At 50.5% G+C, this 20,074-nt stretch overlaps 1 protein-coding gene across 2 annotated transcripts in view; it reads right to left on the bottom strand.

Annotated features, from left to right (window-relative positions):
- The window catches only part of TACC2 (transforming acidic coiled-coil containing protein 2), a 192,608-nt gene that overhangs the window by 134,138 nt on the left and 38,396 nt on the right, over nucleotides 1-20,074 (bottom strand). For both annotated transcript variants that reach the window (XM_087432743.1, XM_087432742.1), the window contains exons 3-4: nucleotides 13,121-18,478; nucleotides 12,461-12,583 (exon numbers count right to left, since the gene is read on the bottom strand). In XM_087432743.1, the coding sequence (XP_087288869.1) occupies nucleotides 12,461-12,583; nucleotides 13,121-18,478 (5,481 nt within the window). The remainder of the gene's footprint in view (nucleotides 1-12,460; nucleotides 12,584-13,120; nucleotides 18,479-20,074) is intronic.

Raw genomic sequence — 20,074 nt, 5'->3', positions numbered from 1 at the left:
TGTGTTGTTGAACTAACCTGGCCAACAGACTTTTATTTCTCTTTTGGGGGAAGTACCCAATAGACACACCCTCTATCTGATGGACAAGACACACTCAATCTACAAACATCTGTTGAGGGCCTACTCTGTGCAGCCCATTGTGCTAAGGACCAGGTGTGGCCCCTGCCCTCAGAGGGCACACTCCCAAATGGCAACAGACATGCATCGAGCACTTCCCTGTGCCAACTCTGGACTAGCACTTCGCACACACCATCACACTGAGTCCTCACCAGGTAGGTACTAATTTTATACCCATTTTACAGATGAGGAAACTGAGGCTTCAAACTTGATTAAGTAATTTGATCGAGGTGCTAGAGTGAATAAGTGACAGATTTGAACCCAGGTCTGTCTAACTCAAAACACCCAAGTTCTTCTGCAAAGGATGAAATCCTAAGTGACCAACTGTAATACATTTGCCTCTGTCTTAAAATTGTGGTCGGGTTAGAGAAAGGACTCTCGATACTGGAGCAGGCGGGGTGGGGGGTACTCCCGAGGATTGGAGCGTTGAGAAGACCTCAGAGGCACTACATATGCCTGAGCCCCTCTGGTCTGCTGAACAACACTGTGGTCCCCTAGAGGGCTGACAGGTAGGGGGAGGGAAAAGGCAGGCAGAGGGGCCACCCCGGGACAAGGGCGTGTGAGGCTGGCCAGCATCTCTCAGCCATGCCAAGTTCCTGCCTCTGATGCCTTTAAAGTCAGGGCCTGCCTCTCCATTTACACCTTTCTCCACATTTTATACCAAAGGAAAAGGCATTTAGAAGAGAAGACATAAAATACCCTTTATTACACTCGTAGAGCCAGTGGCCTCTCAGGACTGCCAGGAAGGAGCAGGAAAGCGTGACAACTTGCATGTTCAGGTCAGTTACAGTTCCCAAGTGCAAAATGCGAAAGAAGCTTCTGAAACGCAGAAATTCCCCCCCATATGGAGCATCTCTACAGAATAATTACTCCCGACTGAAGATAAAATATGAACCAAAGAAGAGGAATAAACATCAATTCAACAGGGAGCCTGGTGGTTTCTAACAGATAAACTTCCCGTCTTCATGCAAAAACAAAACTAAACCCTGCAAAGATCATTGAGTGTTTTATCTCCCAAGGATTCATGGCCCAACTGTTTGTAAAGAAACCTGAAACGGACAGTTGTGCCCTCTGAGAGTTTCCTCTATAAACTGCTCACACAGACACACTCAGCTAGAAGGAGATGAAACTCAAGTTTCAGCAGAACTTTCTCCTGTTTCACTCTAATCCAAAACTGTCCTCCCCATCAGCAACCACACGCTCCCCAAGTCGTGGTGCATCAGAGAGCCTGCGAGCACTTGTCCAACTAGCTTTGCACAGCGGTCTTCCTGCAGTCCTACTGCAAATGCCATCGGCCACGAGCAAAGGAAAGCCAGGGCCAGCATGGCACAGAGGTGGCAGCTTAACTCATTTTGCAAAAAAGCTGGAGCAAGGCTACAGATGCAGCTTCCTCAGACACAACCCGAGCACAAGACTACTTTACACCACTGCCACCTCCTCCAGAAACAATCTAGAACATCAGTTCACAGCAGGCTCACCTAGGGCCTTTACCGCACACAGCAAGGAGGATGCTTGCTCACTACAGTGCCTGGGTTTGTTGAAAAGAGCACTGGTCTTGAGGCCAGAAGAACCGCATTCAATATGAGTCAGATCAGTGGCCCTCTGCGTGGCCTTAAGAAAGTCACACACCCTTTCTGGGTCTCAGGTTTCTCATCTGTAAAATGAAGAGAGTGAAGGTCTTAAAGTTCCTTCTGGTTCTAATATTTCACGACTGTGAATGCCTGAGCCAGGCATGAGGTGGTACCCATCTCAGAGGGCGAGCATCCCTGCTACCAGGCCTCAGGAGCCAGAGGAGCATCTGCCCCAGACGCCCTTCATAGGTAGTCCGGAAAGGCAGTCTGGCCTGGAGCTGAGATCTCAAGCCCAGGCTTGGCACTCCCCAAAATTCTCACGTTCTGCCAACTCTGGCCATGCACGTTTAAATACCAGCTGCTGGGTCACTTGCCAGGAAGGGTCTCTCCCTCCAGTTATTGTGCTATAGTGTCTGACAGTCAGGCATGGCCAGACAACCGTCAGCCCTGCCCCTTCCTCTAGGACGTCTGGGATGAGCTAGCAGCTCAAAACGTTGCACCAAGATAGTCGGCAATTTGTCCCATAAGATGCACTCAGAGCTTGTGTTCCGCTGATGCGGCCTGGCCGTGCTCACCCACACAGACGCTCACTCCCTCCCACAAATGGTAGGTTTCATCCTCTTTGCAGCCACTCTTGGCAAGAGGTTAACCCCAAAGCCCTAGTTTCCCCAAGGAAGAGAATGCCTTCCCCACAAGTGCCGATGGCTTGACCTCGCATCAAATACAATGTTGCAACACTGAGGCCACCCCCATGGGGAGGCTGGTGGCTACAGGATCCGAGGTAGCTTTAGAGGGTAGTGACAGATTCCAAAGAATTCAGGGCAGATGCAAATGAACTTCAGCAAATTTCAATTAGTCCATGTGTCAAAGCACAAGTGTCTACCAGTAACCTGCTTTAATAATAGTATTATCATTGTTCAAATGATGCTAGTCACAATAATGATGGTAATAATAAAAGCAATTACCCCTGATATTTAAGTGCTTCCTGCATGCCAGGCAGGCACTTTGCTAAGATCTTTACACATATCGTTCTTATGTAATCTCCATAATGTCTCTGTGTGGTGGACCCTAGCATCATACGCATTTTACAGGTGAGGAAACTGAGGCTCTAGGCCACAGACTGTGCTCAAGATTGAAGGGTCTAATGGTGGAGCTGAAAGTAGATCCGGCCGTCGGCCTCCAAAGTCCTGTCTGACCTGGTTTTCCAGGACAGGAAGCCTCCAACTCACCTGATAGCGAGTGGGGTTGAATTATTCAGCAAGCACGTATGGGGTGCCCACTGTGCGCCACGCAGAGCATCGGCTGCTGGGTAACCAAGAGCCACGTCTGCAAGTCTAATGTTCCCACGGAAACAAGATCATGACTTATCCTCTTGGCCAGAGGCCAACATGTATCCGAGCAAACATTTCTAGACAGAGAATTCAGGATCATGACGCCCATCTCCTGACCCTGCGTCAGAGGACACTGAGGCCCAGGAAGGGAAGGAAGTGCAGTCTCCTGGAGAAGACACACAGTGAGTAGACAGGAGGCCGTGAACAACCTGATCCCTCAGGAGTGTATGAGCACCGGGCTGGGGGCCAACAAACCACATGCATTACTTGCCTGCACCCACCCACTTACCACGACCCTCCGTCCAACGGAGGAGCCTGTGCCCAGAGTGTCCTGAATGCCCATCTCAGCTCCTCCCTAATGAGAGAGACCTTGGCTTCCCTTCTAAGCATCTGGCCAGGGTGCACATTTGCTGGGTGACTGCTGAGCGGGCTGTGGGGATGGAGCTGCCCGCAGGGCTCCCCGCAGCTCAGGGACCTTGTCCTTGGGCTCTCTAGGAGCTGGCAGGCCCCAGCTCTGTCATAGTCACCGGCTATTGAAAGTTGGCTTTGTGCCGAGTGCTCTGTGTCTTGCCTCCTCCAATCCCCACTTAAACCCCCCTTTACACCCCAGAAGACATCGGTAGCCCCACTGACCAGTGAGGAAGTGGAGGCTTGGAGCAGTCACATGACTACCCAAAAAGGCCCCCAGAGTTGGAGGTGAGATTTGAACTTTGGCCCACCTGACTCACCCCTGCCCTCCAGCGGGATTTCATCCCCAGCCTCACTTCCGGTCCTTCCTCTTCCAGCCCTCCTTGCTCACCTGGGGCAGCTTCCAGGCCCTGCTCTCCTCCACCCAAGGGTGCCTCTGGACCGAGAACTCAGCACTGACCGGCGTCTGCTGTGCACTGCGGTCCTCTCTCAGGACCCTGCCCACCCCCAGGGCATGGATGCACCCCTCTCTGGAGGCTTTTAACCCCAAACACCCTCTGCCTGCCTTGCAAAAGGAAAGAGCATTAAAAGTATCAGTAATTAGGGCCGGGCCCGTGGCTTAGCAGTTAAGTGCGCGCGCTCCACTGCTGGCGGCCCGGATACGGATCCCGGGCGCGCACCGCCGAACCACTTCTCCGGCCATGCTGAGGCCGTGTCCCGCATACAGCAACTAGAAGGATGTGCAGCTATGACATACAACTATCTACTGGGGCTTTGGGGGGAAAATAAATAAATAAATAAATAAATCTGTAAAAAAAAAAAAAAAAGTATCAGTAATTAGACCTGTTCCAGTGCTTTCCCTGGAAACATAGAACACTTTCACAGTCTACGTCTGAACCAGCAGGCTGCTAAAATATTTAACACTGGACAACTCAACAGGCACTGAGAAGAAAGGGGAGGCCGAGATGCAGTTAGCTGGGGCCTCTTGACACTGCACACCCCACAGTAAGTCTCTTTCTCATCTGCCAGTTTCTCAGGACACGAGCAATGCAGAGATGGCAACTGGAAAACCCATCTCAGCCGTGGACCCATTCAGTCTTCTCCCCAGGCCCAGAGAGGCACCCTTGCAGGTGTGGCCACTGGGGAGGTGTGTGCAGGGCAGGTTCACAGATTAAGTGCTGCTGTTTGGGGCCAGTTGACTCGGTTACCTGGGGCCTCCTTACCAGGCTTGGGCATGAGGTTGCACCGGCTAAGCCAAGGCCTCCGGTTGGCCCAGTGGTGAACCTCCTTGGCTCAGGTACCGGAGATTCGCCTCCTGCTGGTCAGTGTCGCCGGGGCAGTTGTGCCATGAATACACCCCAGTCTCCACTATGGGCACACAGCCACCTGGCGTTCCCATCTGCACAGCCAAGGGGTGAAAGGAGGAAACCAGTGCTCCCTGAGCACCACCAGGGCCCGAGCACTTGCAGGGCTTCACACGCAGACCCTCACGGAACCACAAGGGCCCTAAGGGCGACAGTTAATCTCGTACATATACGTGAAGAAACTATGTCTTTGAGTCGGGCTTTCCCATGCAGAAGGCACTAGCCCCATGTGGCCATTTCAATCTCTATTTTAACTAATGAAAGTTAAATAAAATTCACAATTCAGTTCCTCAGTGGCCCTGAAACCACCTCACCCCGAAAATGACCCTGCATTTTCAAGTGGCCTCATTTCAGGTGCTCAGTAGCCACATGTGGCTAGTGGCCGCCATACTGGATAGTGGAGATACAGAACATTTCCATCACTGTTGAAAGTTCTAGTGGACAGCGTTGTCTTAGAGAGTCACCTCCCCAAGATTCTACCTGGCTAATAAGTTAATGATCAGGGATCTAAACATGGATCTAATGTATGAAAAACTTTCCAGAAGAGAGGTTCAAGTCCAGCTCCAACTCCTATTAGTCCTCTGACCTCGAGGAAGCTATGCCAGCTGTCTGAGCCTCCATTTCCTCCTCTGCAAACAGCACCCACTAAGGGTTGAGGTGAGGATGAAATAGATGCTGGATGTGGAAGTGCTTTGGCCCCAAGGGAGGAATAAGTGAAAGGGGAATTATACTGAGGACTTATTTTGTGTCAGACACTCTAAATAAAGTGGCTCACTTAATCCTAGGTACTATGTGCCCCCATTTTACAGGTGAGTAAACAGGTTCAGAGGGTGATGCCCCCAAGGTCACAGAGCCAGAACTTGAGCTGGAACTTGAAGTCTGTCGACTTTGAGGCCTGTGCTTGTCCCACAGTAGGACTCAGAGTTCTATGATCTTCTTTCGGAAACCTAGGAGCAGGTTTAGGGTGGCTGGCATTCCTGGGAAGAACCGCCCCCTCCCCTGTGGCAGGGTCCTTAGTTCAGCTCAGGTGTGAAGGGGGAAACATGCTGTCAGGGGCCATCAAGGGCCAGCATCAGTTCTAGCTCTGCTGCCAGTTAGCTCCCTCGTCCCTTCCCTTCCCTCTTCAGAGCCTCTACAAGAATGTCCCCAAGTTTCTTTCCAGCTCTAACCAGCTAGAGTCTAAAATATCCATTTCTCAAACATTGCTATTGAAATACACCTGCATCCAGGTCCAACGCAGTGGCGTCCACCAGCGGTAGTGATGAGAGGTTCCAGGAAGAGAAGCCAAGTCAGTTTGGACACAGTCATGTGGAAAATCCCCACCCTGCCCTGAAACTGGCCCTTGGGCCCAGGGGCAGCACGGCAGAGGCCACGGGGCAAAGGGGCTCAGAAACTCAGAGGCGGAAGCCAAGGCAGCGACGTTCCTGTCACAGGCACCTGAAGGCAAGGGAATCCAGCCCCCTGCCTCCCAGGAGGCTGCCGCCCTCGTGTGGGTGCCTCACAAACCAGCTTTCCAAAGGGACTTGGCACTTTTCCAAAGGACAAATTCACCTCCAAGAAAATTCGTTTTAATTACAGAACACAAAAGCTTCAGAACATAAAGGCTACATTTAAAAAGGCCCTTTGACTTTTGTATATGATGGCTCACAATGATTGAAGCTGTTGATAATAATATAAATCCATGTCATTTGTAGAGTCTTTGGTTCCTGAGTGCCTTTGACCCATGTGACAAGCTTCTTTTGAGCCAAACAGGGCTAGTGGAGCCCCCACTTGACAGACAGAAATTAAGGCACAGGGAGGTTGAATGGCTGGAAACAGACTCTCACCCAGGTCTCATGTCTCCCTATTCCTGCAGGGTCTGTTACCATGTCATCTGGGGACCTTAGGCATTTTCTCCTTTTGCTTAAGTCCCAGGATGCTTTTGAATAAATACAGTTAAAATTATAATAGTAGGGGCCGGCCCCGTGGCTTAGCGGTTAAGTGCATGCGCTCCGCTGCTGGCGGCCCGGGTTCGGATCCTGGGCGCTCACCGACGCACCGCTTCTCCAGCCATGCTGAGGCCGCATCCCACGTACAGCAACTAGAAGGATGTGCAGCTATGACATACAACTATCTACTGGGGCTTTGGAGGGAAAAATAAATAAAGAAATAAAAATTAAAAAAAAATTATAATAGTAGTTACCATTTTTATTAGACACTTACCATATACCAGGCATTACACCAGATGCTTTGGAAACATTCCAATTTTATCCTAACTCCAACCCTAACAGGGAAGTATTATTTTTCCTATTTTATAGATATGGAAACTGAGGGTTGAAAAGTTAAGCAGCTGATCCAAGGCCACACAGCCAGGAAGAGGCTGCTGGGATGTGAACAGGTCTGTCTTACTCTACTGCCTCCCATGGGGAAGAAAATTGCTCCAAGTGAAAGGAGTGTCTGAGTTGTAGCTCTGAAATAGCCCAGTACTTCTCAAAAGGGAGTTTAAGATAATAGAAGCAATGTAGTATAAAATCAAGCCCAGAGGATCTCAGGGGCGGGGGGTTGGGGGGGAGCCTGTTCTCCTGGCTTTATCTACTAAGAGAACTTTGCTTGAATGCTTTCTTCTTTTCCTTAATTTATACAGCTGTAGCCATCCTCTAAAACCTTATTCTTAAACTCAAAAACATGGTGTCACAGCTGGTAATTTTAGAAGGAGGAGGAGCGAGAAGGAGGAAAGAGAGACGAAGTGCAAGCCAGCGTGGGAGGAAGGGCGGGAAGCAGCTCCGAGGCCGTGTTCAGGTCCAGCCAGGACTTCCTCGGCAGGATGCCAGCTGTCCCTGTCTGTTCCCCCTCCCTTAACTCCCTCAACTTTTCAACCCAACTGCCCTTCATGAGTTAGCCCAGGTCTACACAAAGACCCTAAGCATCTGGGAATCATTTAATTCTCTCAAAATGCACCAATAATTGAAAATGATACTTTTCCAACCATTTCCCCAAATGGAAAAGAAAAGACCCCTTTAAATAAATATTCAGCAGAACCAAGCTTGGTGATGTCTAAGATGGATCCAGAACTACATATCTGACCATCAGTGACAGATAATCAAAATGCCAAATTCTAGACTTTCCATCCACAAGGAAGAGAGTCATATGCATACAAAGTCACAATCAATTCAAGCACCTTCTTTTTTTTTTTTTTTTTTTAAGATTTTATTTATTTATTTTTCCCCCAAAGCCCCAGTACATAGTTGTCTGTCACAGCTGCACATCCTTCTAGTTGCTGCATGTGGGACGCGGCCTCAGCATGGCCGGAGGAGCGGTGCCTCGGTGCGCACCCAGGACCCGAACCCGGGCCGTCGGCAGCGGAGAGCACGCAGTTAACCGCTAAGCCACGGGGCCGGCCCTAATTCAAGCACCTTCTGTAGAACAATCTAAAAATAAAGTGAGGCTGTCGGTGGGTCCCAGACTCTTCCACAGGGAGGGACCACACAATGCATGGAAATCCACAGCAGAGCCGTCTGTCAGCGCCTGCTTCTCAGAGTTGGGGATGCATGTGTCCCCCTCAGGTGTAGGGTGGTGGCTGGAGGTAAGCAAAGCCACAGGACACCCGTGACACATCCACCAGCAGTGCCAGTTTGACTTCAAAAGTTGGGAAATAAAGCAGTAAACATATTTGTGCTCCCTATATCTACATATGTATGAGACTAAGTTATCCAACTATCCTGTCTTCAAGATAAAAAAGAGAAATTTCTTAGATATTGAATCTGCTCTCTGGTATCAGCTCTATTCAAGTCAGCAGAATCTTCAAAATTCAGTAGATTCAACAGAAGCATGTCACCCGCTAACCAACAAGAGAGTAGAAAATTGGGTTTTGATGTGCTCTGCTCTTCTCGTGGCAACTCAAAACATAGTTTTTGTGTTGAAATACAATACAATACAGTACACAATGAAAGACACACATGAGGTTTTACAATAAAACGCAATCTCAAAAATTTTTAACTTGAAGCAGATCACTGTGGGCTACACCATAGAGGTAAGAAAGAATTCCCTCTCTTCAGCCATTACGATATTTTAGCAGACAAAGAATTAGGTATTAGCAAAGAAAAACGGCCAGGTTGGAACCTCAACCACAGGATGACAGTCTCCACATGAAGAGAGAAGAGCTCATTCCACAGAACTGTGATAGGGAACCTGACACCCGCCAAGTGCCAGAACGTGCCAGCATTGCACTTGAATCAATTATCTCGATTAGCCCTCACAGCAACTCAATGAGGCAGGGACAGTTGGACTCATCCCATTCTACAGGTGGGCACACCGAGGTTATGTATGTAACCAGCAAGGGGCAGAGCTGGGGTGTGAATCTGGAGCCCCTGCTCCGAACTTCATCACCACTCCAGCTCCTGGGAGTTTCTGCTGACGTGTGGCCACCCAACATCCTCCAGACTGTTGCTGAATTTCACCTTTATGGGCAACACCTGCAGCTCCCAGGACACCCCCCCCCCCCCCGGCCTTGGCGGACTTTCTCTGAGACCCACCCAGGTCCACTGCACAGCTCGCTCATGGTGAACGGGTTCACCAGAGGTACTGAGCCTCCGCCTCAAGGCAAAGAAGTATTTCCAACGTTTGTGTTAAACTTGTAGGAACAAGGTTGCTGGACAGAGAGACAGGGGCCTTTGGGCTCCCCATTGGAAGGCTTGCCCTCCTGGACCACTGTCAATAGCTGTTACAGCTCCGTGAGGGGCTGGGGTGTCCAATACGGCAGCCACTTGCCACCTGCGGCTGTTGAGCTCTTGGAATGTGGCTGGTCCAAACTGAGATGTGCTGTGAGTATAAAATACGCACCCAATTTCAAAGACTTACTATGAAAACAAGAATGTAGAATATCACCTTAATAATTTTTATATTGACTGTTGAAATCAATCATTTCTATTTAAACATTTACAGAGCTGGTTTTTTCCCTCTGCCATCAAAATGATTTGCAAATATAAATCTTAGAGACTAAAAGTTGTATGACTTATCACGGTTGACTGATATGATGTTGAAATGATAATATTTGTGATATATTGGTTACATAAAGTATTTTATTAAAATCAATTTTACCTGTTTCTGTTTTTTAATGTGGCTACTAGAAAATTCAAGATTGCATTTGTGGCTCATGTCATATTTCTATTGGACAGAGCTGGTCTATACCTTCTGGAGGCCTACTTTAGACGTAGTAGGCCTATGTCTACTAAACATAAGCTGGAATCTGCTGTGGCCTCTTTGTTCAGATGTTTCAGCCTCTATAATTTCCCTCAAGGGAGGGGAGTCAGAGGTCACCCCACCTGGCGGGCCGGAGGGGAGAGTCCAATCAGAATTCTTCCCAGAAATCTTCAACCAGTGGGAGTGTAGAAGAACTTTTTCCTAAGAGCCCACAGCACAGGAAAGGCCAGCCCTGTTCATCCTCATTTCCTTCAAGGACCAGGACAAAGCAGGTTATGGAGCCAAATGTTCTAAACAGAAATAGACATCGAGCCACAAACACAAGCCATGGACATAAAAGCCACATAAGTGATTTAAAAAGTTTTGGTAGCCACATTAAAAACAGGAAAAAGAAATAAGTGAGATTAATTTTAATAATATATTCTAACCCAGCACATCCAAAATATTATCATTTTAACATATAATCAATATAAAAATTATTAATGATGTATTTTATATTCTTTTTTTCATAATAAATCTTCAACGTCTGGTGTGAATTTTACATTTACAGCATATCTCCACTCACGTGTGACGAGTGGTGGCCAACTTGCATGGCACAGGTCTAGAGGGTCTAAAAGTCCACCCCCCGACAGACCCTCACCCAGAGCAGAGTGAACCGATAAACCGATCGTAACCTAAACGTCCTCTGCTCTGTCAACTGTGATAAGTCACACAAACTCAGCCACTAGGATTATGTTTGCAAAGTTTTGATGGCAGGGGGAAAAAACAACTCTGTAAATATTTAAACAGAAAAAACCAACAGATGAAAATACACTAAAATAATAAATAACAGTCCTCATTAGGTGATGTGGTTGTGAATTTTTCTCTCTTTCTTTATACTTTCCTACCTTACAAATTTTCTAATACTAATTCAGAAATTGTCATTTTAAAATTTAAAGTGATTAAGACAAGAAGACATGAAACACGTATTGAACTACTATATGTCTGTCCCTGAGTTCTCCAAGAAAGTGATAAAACCTCTCGGGACATTGAAGAAGGAGCTAATGCATCATTTGTGGGGAGTGGGAGGATTGTTCTAGTCAGACTTTTTCCTAAACTTTAACTGGGAATGTCAAAAATCCATACCAGCAAGGGCCAACGGGCGTTGTGTGCCAAGTCAGCAGCAGAGACAAGTGTCCAATGCAGATTAAACTTGCATCTGTCTCAGCAGCTCACGCCTGCATCTCGCTGGCCCAGAGTTATGAGACCCACCCTTGTGGGGCAGGAAAGGCAGCTGGGTATTGGTGGAAGCGCTTAGACTCGAAAAACAGGTGATCAGGCATTCTTTCAGCACGTGCGAAATATGAATCAAATCATTTATAAAGTGCCTGCAGCTGTTTGGTAGGATACAGTGGCCTGCCACAGGTACTAATTTCAAGTCCAACCCTGCCCTGCTCATGCACACATGTGCGTGCGCAGACACGCACAGACACACACACACACACACACACACACACACACACACACAGCATGCCGGAACAGCCAGAGGTCTACGGATGCTGCAAAGCTTATTCACAATGTGTCTTTGTCCACAATCTCTCCTTTTCCCCCAAAGGATGAAACTTCCGAGCAGCAGCTTTTGCACAACCGTAGGTGGCATTTCACTTAGGGGAGAACAGGCAGGCACCCTGCAAGTGTGAAGGTCTGGGATTCACAGTTACAGCTGTCACGGGTCCCCCTCTAATCTCAGGATCTTTATGGAGCATGACTGCTGTTGGTGATTAGACATTCCTGCTTCAGGCATTAAATCAGTGTTGAACTTCTTTGCCTCAAAAGGTAATAAACTGGATTAGTAGTTGTCCACGGCTCAGGGGGGTGGGAGGTTGGGGCGTGATGTCTAAGGGGTGCAGAGTTTCTTTTAGGGGGTGGCAATGTTCTAAAATTGACCGTGGTGATGGTTGCACAACTCTGTGATATACCAGAAGCCATTGGATTGTACACTTTAGATGAGTAAATTATATGGTATGTGAATTACATCTCAATAAAGCTGTTTTTTTTTTTTAAGGTAATAAGCTCAGATATGAAGCTTACTCAACCTCTGTGACAACCAGGGAGCTTATCGTCCTCTCAGGCACATCGTTACCTATGTAAAGAATGGGAAGGCTAGGGCCGGCCCCGTGGCTTGGCGGTTAAGTGCGCGCGCTCTGCTGCTGGTGGCCCGGGGTTCGGATCCCGGGCGCGCACAGATGCACCGCTTCTCCGGCCATGCTGAGGCCGCGTCCCACATACAGCAACTAGAAGGATGTGCAGCTATGACATACAACTATCTACTGGGGCTTTGGCGGATAAAATAAATACACACACACAAAAAAAAAAAAGAATGGGAAGGCTATTTGCTTCTTTCTTATATAAGGACTCATGTATAAGCAGGACGCTCCTTTGCAAAACATCCAGTATGTCTCTGCTGAAGGAAGGCATCGTGATTCCCCAAGGCTGTTACTTTTTCACTCACCTGTCTGCTCCTCCCGCACTTCTGGCCTCATCTGAAATGACCTCGCCCATGATATTTGGAGCATCCTTCTCAGGAACCAAAGGTAAAGTGGATGGGCCGGGCCCAGGGCTCCTTCTGGGATAACTAAAGGAAGCAATAGATGGTAAGAGAGGCATTCTCTCCATGTCCTATTGAAAAAGCCCATTTCCCAGTTAAAGCTTTAAGTGACTACTTTGTCAAAATCCCTAGAAAAAAATTAGCTTCAGGCCGTCAACAGCTTTGAGACGATTTTCGATCATTTAGGCCTCTCTGCATAAATAAACCCAGATTCAAAAGCACATGTGTCTGGACTCCGAAAAACATGTGATTGACTCTAACCCATGACTCTAACCCATGACCCAAGAGTGCTGCCAGCCAGTAAACATTTCATGCTTTTCAAACAGTTTGAGTTGGATGAATTAAAGAACATGTTAAAGGAACAGCTCCTGCACCTCCACCCACTGCTCACGTTTTTCAGAATCTCAGCACATCCGGAGATTGTAAGCAGGTAAATTTAAACAATTAGATATGGAAAAATTAGCTTCTTAAAAACCACCCATCTGTTTGACTTTTAGAAACCAGGGTGGGAATCACTTTTGAAGCTGACCTCACATTCCCATGAGAATTTACTCTTTTAAGTACCTCTCATCGTGGAGCGCTTCCGGAGCCAGGTTTTGCAGCTTCGGGTCCCGAGTTTCGTCAGGATCTGGAGGTGAGGAGACACACACGTTTCCATCCCCAGCAGGAGCGGGGAGCTCAGGCCCTGGCTGCTCGTCAGTCTGCTGGTGCACAGCCGGGCTGTCCCCGCACAGGGTGGCTCCAGCCTCCATCCCTGGAGCCCCATCAGAGCAGCCTCGGTCCCCACGGCTCCCTGGCAGCGCCGACGCATGAGTCTCACTGGAGAACATTCTTGTAGTACCTGTTTCAGGCAGGTCACCAGACACACGTGCTCCAGTCTCAGCTGTGCTCAAAGTGACGTCACCCTCTGCTTCCCCAGCAGCTCCTGCCACGGAGCCGGGCTCCAGGGGAGTGTCCGCCACTTCTCCAGCAGGTGGCTCAGGGGCACTCTGGTTGCCCAGGGCATTTTGTGTTTCTGAGATCCGGGCAGCACCTCCATGCCTCCTCTCACCCCCAAGTGTGTCGGGGGTGCAGGGCTCACTGATGGCCTCGGCCACGATCGGAGTATCCCCATGGGGAGCAGATGCTCCCAGGGCAGAGGTGGACTCTGGCAGGTCACCCGGAGCCCCTGTGTGAGCAAAGCCCCAGGCACCATCTTCTCGGGGTTGACTGTCGCTGGTGGATGTTTCCTGGTGCTGCTTTCCAGAAGGGATTCTGTTGTCTTGAACTGCGTCCCCTTCTCCGTGGCTCTGGGGAGCCGCCTGCAAGTCAGTAGCTTTCTCCACGGGAATCTCCTGAGAAGCTGTCTGTGAGGAAAGATCCAAAGCTGATTCCTGCCAGCCGCTTCCTCCCTGCGAGAGGGCCTGGCCTCCAAGCCCCTGCCTGGCTTCCCCAGCCCCCTCTGGTTTCTCACTTTCCTTCAGCACCTGTGGGACACCAGTCATTTCCGTCCCCACACTGGCATCTGTCAGCTTCTGCTCTGCAGCCGGCCCCACCAGCCCTGGCAGCTTTTCTGGAGCTGGACCCTCGGGAACTAGACGGGAAATCTCAGCCTCTACAGCCAACTCTTGCTTCTTTTCCTTAGAGTCCACCCAGAGTCCAGCAGGAGGGGTGGGGAGAGGGGCAACGGCCACTCCTGGAATCCCATCTGGAAGCTTCTCTGGGCTTAGCAGCACAGCAAGGTCCTTGCCCACCACACTCCCCCCAGCTCCTGCTTTTCCTCCTGGTGCGCTCTGGGGCCGATCGGCAGTCAGGGCTCCGAGCACAGACTTCTCAAAGATCTTGGTGATATGCTCCCTGAACTCAGAGAACCCAGCGATCAGGCTGGTCTGCTTGGAGCATGCGTCCACACCACCTGATGTGTCCCTCCTCGGATCCACAGAAGGTTCCATCATCCTCTCCCTGCTGTTCTCTGTCCCCCTCGCTGCATCGCCTGCCACGCCCTCCTCACCAGCACGCCCTGCTGGAATATCACTGGGCTTGGCACCCGCATCGGGAGCTCTTGCCACTTCCTCCTCTCCTGTTGTCTGCTTACTCTTGGCCAGAAGTAGCATCCCGTCCAGGTAGGGCATGGAGTCCACAGGCCCCTCAAGGTTTCCAGCTTTGGGACTTCCACTGCTGGTTTGCATCGCAGATGTTCCTCCATCTGCAGATCCTGGTGGTGAGAGGGAGGCAGGGGAGCCGGCAGACAGCTTCATGGAGGTGACATTTTCCAAGGCAAGCAGGGGCTCCCCTATGGGACAAGGGCTTTCACTAGGAGCCCTGGGGTCTTGAGAGGAAACAGCTTTCAACCCACTGTCTTCTGGCCCTTTCCTGGCAGCGCCATCAATATGCAGGTAAGGAGTGTCAGGAGCAGCCTCTTCTGGTGGCGCAGATGGCAGCAGGCTCTTTGGGTCGAGGACAGCCTGGGGTGCAGAAATGTCCACTGTGCTCCTGGGAATTCCACCCTGCTCTCCAGCCGGCAGTAAGGCATCCTGGCAGCTGCCCGAGGGCTGCTCAGCTTGGCCAGTATCACCTAGGGCAGAGGTAGAAACTTCCTCCCCAGCGGAGGGGCACTGCTCAGTCTGAAGGAAGCCACCACTCAGAGCAGCTTCTCTTGGGTCCTCCAGAGCCCACTGCATCCCCAGGTCTCCTTCATCAGCGTTCCCACCAGTCTCAGCAGCCCTATCTTCTACACCCTGCTCCTCGGCTGGTGAGAAACTTCCAAGAAGCTTTTGGGCCTCTGCATCTGAGGCAGCAGGATGCTCCATTTCCTTTTGCGGGGCCGGCACTGGTTGCTGCCTGCCTTCCTGGGTTTCCCCACACACCTCTCTCTCTGGAGCATCCTGGGTGGGTGTGACTCTGGGACAGGCAAGCGCTGGCACTGGTGGGCAGTGAGCTGCATCCAGGAAAGCTACTGAGTCAGGCCAACAAGGCGGGGTCGCCACTGTGTTCCCACTTGCCTCCTCAGTCTCACCCAAGCCCTGGAGTGGGGGCCAAGAGTCAGCTGCTTCAGAAACGCCTGCACCCCTGCGACATGCTTCTTCATGCTGGCTGCTGGCTCTCAGCACATCAACCAGCTCCTGTTGGGACTTGTTTGACCCCTGCCCAGCACAGCAACTTTCCTTTCTGCTCAAGCTACCTGCAGGAGAAGAGTCTTTTAAGGTATCCGCTGCAGGAGGCGAGACCCTGGAGGGCTGGCCGTCACTGCACGGTCCCTCTTGCCCGTTCTCCCCCGTTGCAGGCAACTCCGGTCTTATTGGTGCCGACAACTCTGACTGCTCTGTTGCAGGACTGTCCAGAAGTGTGTCCCTGGGAGCTGAACTGGGAGCATCACACAGACTGCCTTTGGGGAGCTCACTTTGAAGTTCTGGTCCGGAAGCTGGCTCCTTTCCTCCGTAAGTGGGTAAGCTCACATCCTCCTGAGGTTCCACAGGTACGTGGAATTGGGGAGAGTCCGCACCAGGGCTCTCAAAACCTGGATCACCTGGAGAAGTCACTTTCCCGTTTTCACACGGTTGGCCCTTCTCCCTGTGCACATCAAAGGCGGATGTTTCTGGGTCCAACTGGGATGGCTGTAGACAGTTCTCCGAAGACAGTGAGGGCCCCTCAGATGCAGCTACTCGTGTCCCGCTGTCCCGGGGGCAGGACGGGTTTCCCTGCCCATCTTGCTCCAGGCTGAGCATGGTGAGTCCACAGTCCACTGCCAAGGTCTCCCCCTCGGGGGGATGTGGCCCATCAGCACGGACTTCCTGTCCAGCCGCATCACGCCCCAGCCCACCGGGTTGGTCGGGGGATGTCCACAAGCTCTCCCCATCAGGGCTGCCGGGCCTCGGCGTGGATGGGTGGCTCCTCGTCTGTATTTCAGATGTGCTGTCCGCTTCCTGGGCTTTGGGGACCACCTCTGCATCAGGAGTTGACAGGAAATCTGACTTCTCAGATTCTAAAACAGGAAGAGAGTCCATTCTTCCCAATCCCCCGGCGTCCTGAAGTATGTCAGGACATTTGGTCTGCAATCCTGGCACCTCCCAGACGGCTCCTTCAGGAAGAACGTGTTCACCAGCTCCATCCAGTCCAGGGGGCAGGACGGGATCCTGCTCATGGAGCTTGTGCAGTGAGCCAGATGCCTGGACCGTATGGGCTTCTCCCATCATCCCACAGGCCACTGAGCTCCAAGCTTCATCTTCTGACAGAGAGCTGGGCCTGTCCATGGAGCCAGCACCCTCCTCTCTGAGTGGCTGTGCTGAGTCCGTGATGGGAGGAACTTTGCTCTCCACATTGCTGGTTAGCTTTGAAACCTCGTCTTTCTCCACCTCTGGGTTGGGCTTGTAGCTGAAGGCCTGGGGTTGCTCTCCCCGCAGGTTCCCAGGATATGCACTGTCAGGTGGCTCTGCAGCTCCTTCCTGTCCTCTAGGGTCAGCCCCAGGTAATCTGCTTTCCTCTTTAGCCACAGCTTGGCTTTCGGGGGCCTTGGCTTCATCCTTCAGCCCCAGAGACTTTCTGGCACTTTCATCTGATGCGGTGGGAGGGGGAGGAGGCAGCACCCCTTGTTGGACTTCATGGCCTTGCTCCTTAATTGAGAGCTCTCCCCTCTCCTCCTGGGATGCAGGCACAGGAACCTCTCTGGGGCTCCCTTCTGGACCCTCTCCCTCACCTCCAAGATCTGATATGTGCTTCTCCTGTCCCACCAACCTTGCATCTGCCAGCTCGTTGGCTGGATCTGTAGAAACTGGCATCTCAGCCCCAGAAACCATCTCCCTGGTCAACCAGCTGGGTTCTTCTGCAGCAACAGAGGCCTGAGCAGCTGGCGGTGAATTGAGCCTTGAAGCTGGATGCACTTCCGCCGTAGGTGCGTGTGGGGAAGGCTCAGTGCTCTCACCTAAACCCCCTTCGGGTTGGTCACCTGCTGCCACACAGACAGCTTTATTGGGCTCGGTTCCTGGTGTCCCTGTCTGTGAGTGACCCTGAGCATCACTGGCATCCAAGTTCTCTTTCCCAGAGCCCCCAGGCCCTGGCACCAGGGCAGGACTTGGAGAATCCCAGGGCTCCGCGTGTGGCAGATGTGCTCCCATTTGCTGCTGGCAGCTTTCCCAGGAAGCAGCGTTTGCTTCAGCTTCTTGGGCAGCCCCTGAATTGCTCCTGGTGGGATGGCAGCCCCCAAGGAATCCGAACTCATCCGCTGAATCTTGAAGTGGCACCTCCACTTGGCACTTCTCTCTGTCTGAGACTCTGGGGGCTGGATCTTTTGGGATCGGGGTCTCGGGTTTTGGAGGGGACTCCTCCAGGCCAGCTGAGCTCTCTGTGTCTGACTGTGCTGCAGCAGGGGCCGTGGGAGCCACTTGTACAGAAGCCACCCCCTGCCCGGACTCTGAGGGGGAAAAGCCACCTGCAGCCTCTTTCCCTTGGGACTCGAAACCACCAGGCCAGCCGTCCTCTCCACACAGCTGTTCCTTCATCGGCTCTGTAGGAGGTGATGGTGAAATTCCTGGCCACTGGTCAATGCAACTGGAGGAAGACAGTTTATGTCCCTCCTCCTTCAGGTCTTTCTCTCTCCCAGGACTGGGGACGATGGCAACCACACTCCGCTGGGTAGGGCTGTCCTCCTCAGGGACAAATGCTGCCAGGGTGTCCTCCGGGGCATTTGGGGAAGGTTCCCTCCTGGGGTGTTGAACAAGAGGCCAATCTTCAGGTGCCGCTGCTGGGCTTGCCAAGCAAACTTCCGGGGGGCCCTCGGCAAAGGGCATGGAGGCTGAGGGGCACTCCTGCTCCCTGGGCGTTGGTGGGCTAGGCTGTGGAGAATCTTCCTGTGAACGCTTCTTTGGCTCAGTCACCTCTGGAAACTCGAGGCATGGATCCGGGCTGGCAGCACCCTCAGAAGCAGAGCAGGAGCCTCCATGCCCAACACTGCCAACAATGAAAACATTTAATGTTTCATGGGTTCTCCTGGATGCAAGGGCAGAGCCATATCACAGGCAGAATCACCAAACCCTCTCCCCGCTAAAGGCCACTAACCACACCAGCCCCATGCAGTTCATTCCTCTCCCTTGCATCCCACCCCTCCCATAACCATCACTCATGCCCTCACTCTCTCCGAAAAGCAATGCAGGGAATCTCAAACATTCCGTTTGGGGTTTCCCATGCAGGTTAGTAGCGAATAGGGAAATATGGAAACTAATTCATAATAGTCTAAAATGTGGGGAACTTGAAGTTTTTAATCAGTGTAAACCGTAATAGAGGGTTTGAACCAGTTCTGTGTAGTTTACCAGGAGCTCCCGGACACTTCTGGGGATTTTTGGATGTTCAAGAAAAAGGCCCAAGCAGGCAAAGCCATGCTTTGAAATAAAGCACTATTCGTGATAATAGTTAACTTGATTCTTCACATCCAACAGGTGGTTCTGTGAGAGGCATAATCCAAAAATCAGTTCTACTGAGCTGTGGAATTTCTGCAAATGACCCGTGTGTGACTCTTGGGAGATGAATTCCCTTCATACCCATGTTGGTCTTAACTTGAACTTATTTAGCTGCACAACGTGTGAAGGAAAACTTTAAAACATGCAAGAAACTTGGGGGGATGTGGCTCAGAATTATGGACTTGCCGTAGACAACCAATTATCCAGTTATTGCAAAATAACTTATCACCTACCGTATTTGGACTGTGTTTCTCATTCCTATATACATTTAATCAAGTGCATTTTTTAAATTTAAAAATAATATATGGCCAATACAAAATTTTAAAAATGTAGAAAAAAATATCTCCTACTTGAAGTGCTCTAGTGAATTTCCTTTTTTTTTCTACAAAATTTTTTAGGGGGTGAAATTTTTGTTACTTTTACATAGCTGTGATTCTATATACTCGTTATGATCATATATTTTTTAGTATCAAGAGAAATTGCTTAAGGCAAAGTTGACAGAAGTATGGTTCTTCTAAGGCTTTTACCATGTTCTTTAAAATTATTATAGGGAGGACAATTTATGGAATCTTCTTGTAACTGGTACATACACACATTCCCATATTGATAGACCCACAGTGTTTTGGATGTAACCAGAGGAAAGAGTCCGCTCTGCATGTTCACTACCCAAATCCCAGCTTTCCATGCAAGGCACATACATTCCTTTATGGGGGATGCATACAGTGGGAAGGTGAAATACATTCCTGAGAAAATTTAGAAATATGTGTTATGGACTGAACTGTGTCCCCCTAAAATCCATATGTTGAAGCCCTAACCCCCAAAGCGACTGTATTTGGAGACAGGGCCTTTAAGGAGGTAATTAAGGTTAAACAAGGTCGTAAGAGTGGGGTCCTAATCCAACAGGACCAGTGTCCTTATAAGAAGAGGAAGACACGCCAGGAGCGGGCTCACGGAGAAAAGGCCCTGAGAGGACACACAAGAGGCGCCATCCGCAAGCCAAGAAGGAAAGTCTCACCAGAAACCAGCCCTGCCGGCACCCTAACCTTGGACTTCCAGCCTCCAGAACTGTGAGAGAATAGATCTCCGTGTT

This window comes from Ceratotherium simum, chromosome 6, assembly GCF_057802395.1.
Source record: "Ceratotherium simum simum isolate JZ-2026a chromosome 6, ASM5780239v1, whole genome shotgun sequence".
NCBI classification, from domain to species: domain Eukaryota; kingdom Metazoa; phylum Chordata; class Mammalia; order Perissodactyla; family Rhinocerotidae; genus Ceratotherium; species Ceratotherium simum.
The sequence above is the reverse complement of the archived record's forward strand: the minus strand, read 5'-3'. Positions and strand labels throughout refer to the sequence as shown.